Source organism: Elaeis guineensis, chromosome 5 (assembly GCF_000442705.2).
Source record: "Elaeis guineensis isolate ETL-2024a chromosome 5, EG11, whole genome shotgun sequence".
NCBI lineage: Eukaryota > Viridiplantae > Streptophyta > Magnoliopsida > Arecales > Arecaceae > Elaeis > Elaeis guineensis.
The window spans coordinates 28,079,879-28,088,261 of NC_025997.2; the positions used below are offsets into that span (position 1 = coordinate 28,079,879).

At 35.2% G+C, this 8,383-nt stretch overlaps 1 protein-coding gene across 1 annotated transcript; it reads left to right on the forward strand.

Moving 5' to 3' along the window:
* The first annotated feature begins 691 nt into the window (after window positions 1–691).
* LOC105045261 (protein indeterminate-domain 7-like) lies at window positions 692–6,304 on the forward strand. Its single transcript, XM_010923480.2, has 3 exons — window positions 692–896; window positions 2,631–3,027; window positions 5,437–6,304. The coding sequence occupies exons 1-3, from the start codon at window positions 692–694 to the stop codon at window positions 6,302–6,304; spliced, it is 1,470 nt and encodes a 489-aa protein (XP_010921782.1).
* The last annotated feature ends 2,079 nt before the right edge of the window (window positions 6,305–8,383 follow it).

Sequence of the window (8,383 nt, forward strand, 5' to 3'; positions counted from 1 at the left end):
GAAATAATTTTTTCTTAAAAAAAACTGCCACCAGAGGTAGATAATAAGGAATATATTTCACCTACTGGCCTTCATGCTATAAAGCAAGCTTATAAACCTATTGTAGCAAAACAAGTAGAAGATATGAGATAAAAAAATAAAAAATTTTTATGATACTTATGATACACTATATGATGCGGTGCATTACGTGCACATCATTCACCGTGCACTCCTTCTATTGTACAATAGATGGCTGCATGCGGTCATACATGATGTGAATTGCATAGCTCACATCTACACGCAGCCATCTATCGTACAACAAATGATGTATATGATGCACTGCATCATATGGTGTACTACAGAGGATCCGCATTCGGAGATAAGAAGGAATTATAGGAGTCACGGTTGCAATCAGAAGATTTCAACAATGCACCTAAGTTAATTGAAGACTTTGTCTTCCTCCGGGGCCAAACTAAATTAAATAAACAGAAGAAATAAATACCGAATCCCATTTTGAAAAACACGTTGTGTGGCCTCCCATCCAACAAAAGAAAGGATATTACCCACAGATCCTCCCCTCCTTCCCCCTTGCCATCACCACCACCCAATAGCACCACCAACGAGAAGTAAGAGAAAGAGGAAGAGGAGCGAAGAAAACAAGGAAATAAGAAGAGAGCAAGGATAAAGGAGCGAGAGAAAAGAGTTGTTATTCATGACAAACATAACTGGAGATGGTGGGAGTTTCTCCTTTAGGACCAATACAGGAAAGGATGAAGTGCACCAGCACCATCAACAACAGCAGCTCCATCACCATATACGCCATGGTATGTCGGCTGCCGGAGCTAACAGTAGTGTCTCAACCTCGCAACTCCCTCCGCCGCCCATCAAGAAGAAACGGAACCTCCCTGGAACTCCAGGTGGTTAACTAAAATTCTTTCATCCCCTCGTACTTTCTTTCTTTTCCTCTTAAATCAGAATCATGGAACCAAGCAAAGGTTTCAAGCTCAGAATGATTTTTTTTTAAAAAAAGATTTAAACTGGAGAAAAAATTATTTGTTTTTTTTTTTTTTTTTTTGAGTCAGTAAAACGGTTGAATTATTGGTCAGGAATTTTAATAACTGCAGTGACTGTTAGCTCGTGCTCATCTCATTTGTTTTGACGAACATAAAACAAAAATCACTAGTGAACTGTTTCTGGTTTCAATGAACTTGTTTTTGAGTAGCATATTTGATAACTAGGATGGGGATAGAAGTTAGACTTCTGACTCTCTTTTGGTATATCCTCAGCTATTCCCAAACTTCAACCAAAAAATATTCTTAGTTGTCCGTGTTTTGGTACAAGGATACTAGCGATCTCCTCTATCTATATGGTCACGTCCCTCCACTTGCGATCTCTTGTTTTGAAGTTATGTGATGATTCCAATTAAATTTTTGTGGGAAAAACCAATAATTATTTTCTACATGACGACTTCCATCAGCGTTATGCCAGCTCTTCAACTTGTTCCACTGCTAGCTGCTTCACATCTGTAATAACATATATAGATAGTAAAATATTTTTAAGCTGATCCATCACAAGGAAAAAAATTATTTCCATTTTCACGAACTCAGAATAGGATATATTTGCCATCTTTAATTTTCTAAACCACATCTTATAGATTACCGTTTGTATGCCCAGGTAAATAGAATTAGTCTTATGTGCTTTTACCAACAAAAGAAGAAAAAGAAGAAGAAATCTTGCGTATGTTATTTTTGTTCACTGTACCAATACACGATCCAGAAAAATCATAAATCTGAGAAGCACCCACAATAATGTTAAACTCTGGCAATCTATATGATGAGTAATCATTAATATGGGTAAGCTTTGGCAATCTGTATGCGAGTTGTCTTTGAGATTAATTTACTATAAAGCTCATCTTTTCTTTAAAAGAAGAAAAGCACTCAGCGTGCTCATGTTTGCTCTCATCACATGGTGGTTAAGAAGAATCCAGATCCCTTTTTGCTTGTTTTCTGATAGAACAAGAAAATAATCTCCATCAAACTTCCGTTTCCAGTAAGAAGATTCATACAGGTTACTTGACTATTTGCACCATATCTGTGATGAATTTGTTTTGAAATCATAAGTTTGTGCAATCGTCTGCAGCTAATTCCCCTTCTACATGCTTCATATAGGTCAATTGTCACAGCGATACTTTTGTGGTGTGTGTATGTGTGTGTGTGTGTGTGTATATATATATATATATATATATATGTATGTGCCTATGTGTGTTTGCATGCATGCATGTATATATATACATATAAATGATATGTAAATGTGTACATGTGTGTACACACACATATTATATATATATATATATATCGTATATTTTTGTGATACTGAGAAAAAGTTCATAAACTATATGAAGAAAAGAAACTTCTATCTTTACCTTGTCATAATTTGCAAGATTGTGAATGTGTCGGCCAAAACTTCACCATCATAACAAATTTCACTAACGAAATTTAATAAATATATTTATTAGTATATTTATAAGACGATCAACTTCTAGTGCCAAAGGAAATAAAATAAATAAATATAACATCATTACATAGTTTTGCATAAAGTAGGAAATGAAGGTAGTGATACAGATGCTGACATCTCTCACTGATAAAATGTAGACCCGACTGCAGAGGTAATTGCTTTATCACCAAAAACCCTAATGGCAACAAATCGCTTTATTTGTGAAATTTGCCACAAGGGCTTCCAAAGGGACCAAAACCTCCAATTACACCGTCGATGCCACAACCTTCCGTGGAAGTTAAGGCCACAAACAAGCATCAAAATTCGAAAGAGAGTGTATGTATGCCCTGAACCCACATGTGTGCATCATAACCCGAGTCGTGCCCTCGGTGATCTCACCGGAATCAAGAAGCACTACTGCCGAAAGCATGGGGAGAAGAAATGGAATTGTGGCAAATGCTCCAAGAAGTATGCAGTACAGTCAGATTGGAAGGCTCACTCCAAGATCTGTGGAACTAGAGAGTACAAGTGCGACTGTGGCACCATCTTCTCCAGGTTAACACACATTCCTTGTTCATTCTATTTTTTGAGTAGTAGATGAAAGATAGTTACTTGTAGAGCAATTTTTAACAGCTCATTCTTAGAAAAACAGTAGTTGATTGTGACTATGTTAGAGATTGACATCCTAAGATCAATTCTTCTGGAACTTGGTCATGGGGCATGTGCTGGAGTTGGCACATTGTCCAAATAAGTGTACTTTGACCAAGTTGGACGCTTTCAGAGGTTGTATGTATAAAACCAAGCAATAATGTTAAGGGAATGAAATCTTGCACTCTTCCTTGGACTAGTGTTCTGTTGGAAATTAGTTGTCTTGACAAAAATTCTTGAACTTAGCATGAATGCAATGAAGGATTAGGATGAAACATGGAAATTTAAAAAAAAAAAAAAAATTAGGAATCCACCATGCCATTTATACTTCAGATTCTCTTTTTCTAGTAGTGAATAGAGCTGGAGATATGATAATTTAATTTCACTTCTTAGTCCAACTGTTTATCAGTGATAGATGACAGCATTATTTAACCATCTTGATGAGGATGGCAAATAGAAAGATGGCATGGAATAATCAAAAGAGCAAATTTTTATTTTTATTTTTCTTTTTTGAATCAGATATTTTAAATTATTTGAGCATAAGTACATTTGTAAGAGTAAGAAAATAAAATATTACAAAATTGAATAGGAATATCTACCAAAAAATCCATAAAGTAGATTTAGTGTGATTTGCCATATAAGAGATACATCAAGTCCATAAAGTTTGAAATATTTGGGTCAAGTTTATAAATAGATAAATTTGATTGCGGTGGCAAAAAGTCCATGTATTTGATTTTTGGGCCACGTGTGAGCTCAAAAAGTTTGACCTAATCCTGAGGTCCTTTTCAAGTTCAAACTTTGAGCTTATTTATAAAGGGCAAACAGGGAAAGTGAACTGCTAGCCTCTCCATGCAGAATATGATGTCCAACTTTGTTTATTAGCTCACATGCTCGTCACCTTTGATATAGACAAAGTGGATATTCACAACCCGGACTTCACTTGTTCACACCCCTATGGTTTCTAAACTACAAATGCTAAGTAACTTTGAGTCGCATAAAATTAAACAGCAACTCCAACTATATTGTATGGGACTTTTTTTTTTTTTTTTGATGACAGGAGGTAGCAGAGCTACCCCCTTTTTATTAAAATAAAAAACATGGGACTAATGAACTTTGCTTGCAGTCATTTTAGCTGCTTCTCCAATTGCACCCTATGAGCTATTTTATGGGAGTTCCATGTGTTTCTGAACTTGCATAAGTTGAATACAAGGAGAACAAAATGCCAATTGCTGCCATTAGACTTCGCAGCTATCTAATTATATACCTTTGGTTTGCTTTTGGTTGGTTCTAATGTTCAGCCTTGTAAAGTTTGATTAGTCATGACATGCAGATGGTAGTTTAGTTAAGCCAACCTATAATCAAAACTATCTAGCCTTTTTCCACTATTTATAGTGGATTGTTGATTAGGTTAGGCTTTTCCCTATAGTTTGTGCTCATTTCTGTCATCAAGGTTTATGACTATATATGGACATCATTTCTGTCATTAAACATTAATCTATATTTTGGATTTTTATCTTGCTTGACCTATATCATACTAAACAAAAATTGTTGATCCCACATATCTATTAAGATTATCATTATTTTTGAGGTAAAACTTTGTTGAAAAACCAGGTTTGATGGCATATTTATGTAAATATTAGAAAATAATGTCCAGTTCTCCTAAATACCTCTTCCATCTCATCTTTAATTCATATTATCTCTCTCCAAACTAAGTTACACCAGACTCATTCTGATTGTTGATTTCTTATCTAAATGCACTTGCACATGCCTGAATATTTTACAAAAAAGGGAAAAAATTGGAACTTGCTCAGGAAAAATCTGTTCAATTGCCCAATGGACGTCCCTTGGTTTGTTATGTTTGTCAAGTAAAGCTTGGATTCAGTATATGTAGGTTCATGTTGGGCACCGACAAAACTTTGCCTACTTGGCCGCTTCATCTAGAGGCACAATGAGGCCATATTCAGTTTTTTCGGTTCAGCATGCTTACCATTGTTACTGTACTAGTCCAAAGATGATTGATATTTCCTTTGATACACTGTCTTTGTTAGCCACATTATTAGACTATATATATATATATATATATATATATACATATATACACACACACACACATATATACATATACATATATCCATATTTAAGTCTAATAGGTTCCATGTTAGAAATGGCTCTAGGATTCAAACCCATCCCTTTTCCACAACAGGCTTCCAAGATAATTTTTCATCAGTATTATCAAGTTAAAACTATTGTACTGTTTAGTTCAAGCCAAAAAGTATCGCCTTGTAAAGTTCTAAACTGTTTTGCTGTATTTCACAGGAGAGAGAGCTTCATCACTCATAGGGTCTTCTGTGATGCTTTAGTCCAAGAGAACAAGCTAAACCAACCACTCATGGTCACCATGACCTCAAGCTTACAAGGCCAAGCTCCCAATCTCATAATGCCCATCAACACCAATGCCATCCCCATCGGCCTCTCCAGCCTCAGCCACAATGACGTCAAGAGTCCACCACTTAGGACCCTCTCTAGCAACCTTTTGCCGACTTCCTTTCAATATGTCGACATGGCCGAAACCTTCTATAGCCCAAGGATCATTCCCTCCTCAAGCCTTCGGCTGAGCGGGAGTGGCCCAATGGCCTTCAATGAGCTTGGTGATGTTAATATTGGTCAGTCAATGGCTGGCTCAATCCACATGTCGGCGACTGCTCTTTTACAGAAGGCGACCCAAATTGGTGCAACTGCTAGTAAGAACACCATTAGCTCCACCATGATGCATGGGAGCTTTACCTCTATAATGGCTGGGCCTGACCGGGCCTCTGGCTCAAGGCCTTATGGCCCGACGGAGGCCCATGGGCTGTTTGATCAGATGCAGCGGTCACAAGGCAAGCAGTCTCAGCTGGTTAGGATCAATGGAGGGATTACTAATCAGTTTTATGATCCTTCGGTGAATCATATCGGTTTGTTTAGACCTATCGGAATGCCGATGATTGGTCGTGATGATGGTTTATTGAGGAATGTGGAGCATGGTGGTGACGGTGGGCCGGGTGGGGGGCATGTGACGATGGTGGACTTCTTAGGTGTTGGAGAAGAGAGGAGTTTACATTGGCAAAAGCCACAACAAGCAATAGAATATGGCGGAATTGGTCATCAGCAAAGATTGGAGGTTTTCCATCCATTTCAGCATTAGATGGCCCATGGGCCTACAATCTAAGAGTTCAGGTGGTATTTTTACTGTGCTTGATTATAATTGCGGATCTCTCTTTATCTCTCTCTATATTTGTGTGTTGTTTCATTTATGGGTGGTTTTAGTGAACTGCGGCATAGACCATGAGAGACGAAGTCTTTCTTAGGTGCAAGAGTATGAAGTATCATTGTGGATGGTTTGGAAATAATGTTACCGCTTCTTGAGTTATTGTTGCAAATTATGTTAGTTGATGGTAAAGCATCAAGTGTCACAAAGATCAATTCATATGGGATGAGTGCGTTTCAAAGTTAATGCACATATTTTCTTTGTTTTGGCATGCCTTGGACTCATGAAATCTCAAATGGGATTTCGGGTTCTCAATAGAGTTTTGGACTTAGGACATCTTTGTTATTTTGTTGGTGGAGAAATGAGGATAAAACACCCTGCAATTTTTTTTTTTTTGGAAGATCGAATGCATATGCAATTTGGTCAGCTAAATGGGGAAGAGAAGAGGAAATTCAAACAGGAACTTCCATGCTGATCTTATTTACCCTTTTGTGATTTGACATAAAAAAAAATCTGTTTAAGAAGAAAACATAATCTATACCAATCAATGTTTGAGCTTTTTCTAAAAAGAATAAAAAAGATATTTAAAATATAGTTTTTAAGAAAATAGTCACTGCAGTAATAATGAATGATAATTTTGAATTTTCAGGGACTCTTGATAAATGTGCATAATTAGTGTATGCACTATGGTCATTGTTTGGTCCTCATATTCTATGAATAATAATTATTATTTGATGTTTCCATCGCACATCTAATTGAAATAATATTTTTATTATATACATAATTTGGAAAAATATTTTGATCTTTGAATAGTAATATATAGCTAGTGAGATATTATAATCATAATCATTAAGGCTTTTTCTAATTATTTAGTGTCGACTTTATAGATCTTCATTCATCAAATATTTAGATATAAATTTACTTTTAATATCATTCTAAGTTTCTCCATATCTTTTCTCATAATCTTGTTACCTTTCTCTCTTTTTCTCACTACCTTCAACACAAACTAAGATACCTTTGCTTATTGGAGCCTTCTTAGATATTCATTGCATGTATTCTTACAATCTCAATAAATCTTCCATCACTTTATCCTCAATCTGTAAAGCTCCAATTTTTTTTTGATGGGTACAACTCCTATTTGTTTTTTGATTTATCCCTTTTAGTTTTACTATTCATCTATCTTAATATTTTCATTTCTATCACATGCAGTTTATTTACATGTACATTTTCAATACGCTTTAAGCTATGTGAACATGGTTGGCCTGTCAATTAAATTTTTCTTTTAAACTTCAAGGTATGCATTTGTCGTATAATATTTTATATGTACCTCTCTGCTTCATCCAACCAATCCTAATACTGTTATATATATTTTATCTTTCTTAATTTTCTATAGCAAATCCCAAGTAATAAAACTGGTCACTCATAGTATTTCTTGGTCATTAACCTCAATTTGTATTATACATTCATTTCCATTTTTACTAAATTTACATTTTATCCACTTTATCTTTGTTCTATTAATCTTTAAACTTTTATTTTCTAAAGTTTTCCTCCATAAATCCAAATTAATATTTAATCTTATTTTGTTTTCATTGACCTACATTATATTATCTAATATAGATTTAACCTCCACTAGGCAGAATAGTAGAGATTAAATCCAAATAAATATTCAACCTCTGTAAGTCCAAAAGGCTAGTAACTTATTACATATGAATATAATATATCTCACCCAAAATCAATTACATATAATGCATTTTATATATAAATGAGCTAGTTTGTGAGCTGAAAATAGATGAGTTGAGCCCACCTTGAGCTCCACTTGTTTAATAAACAAGCTCAAAAATTCAACTTGAGCTTGCTCATTCACAAAACAAGATAGTTGAGATTGAGCTTATTACAAGCTAAACATAAGACCAACTCATGAACAACTTGCTTATTTGATATCATTACTCTTAAGGATCTTTTATAATTAAATAAAATGAATAAACACTAATCCTAACCATCACTTTTATGCATACA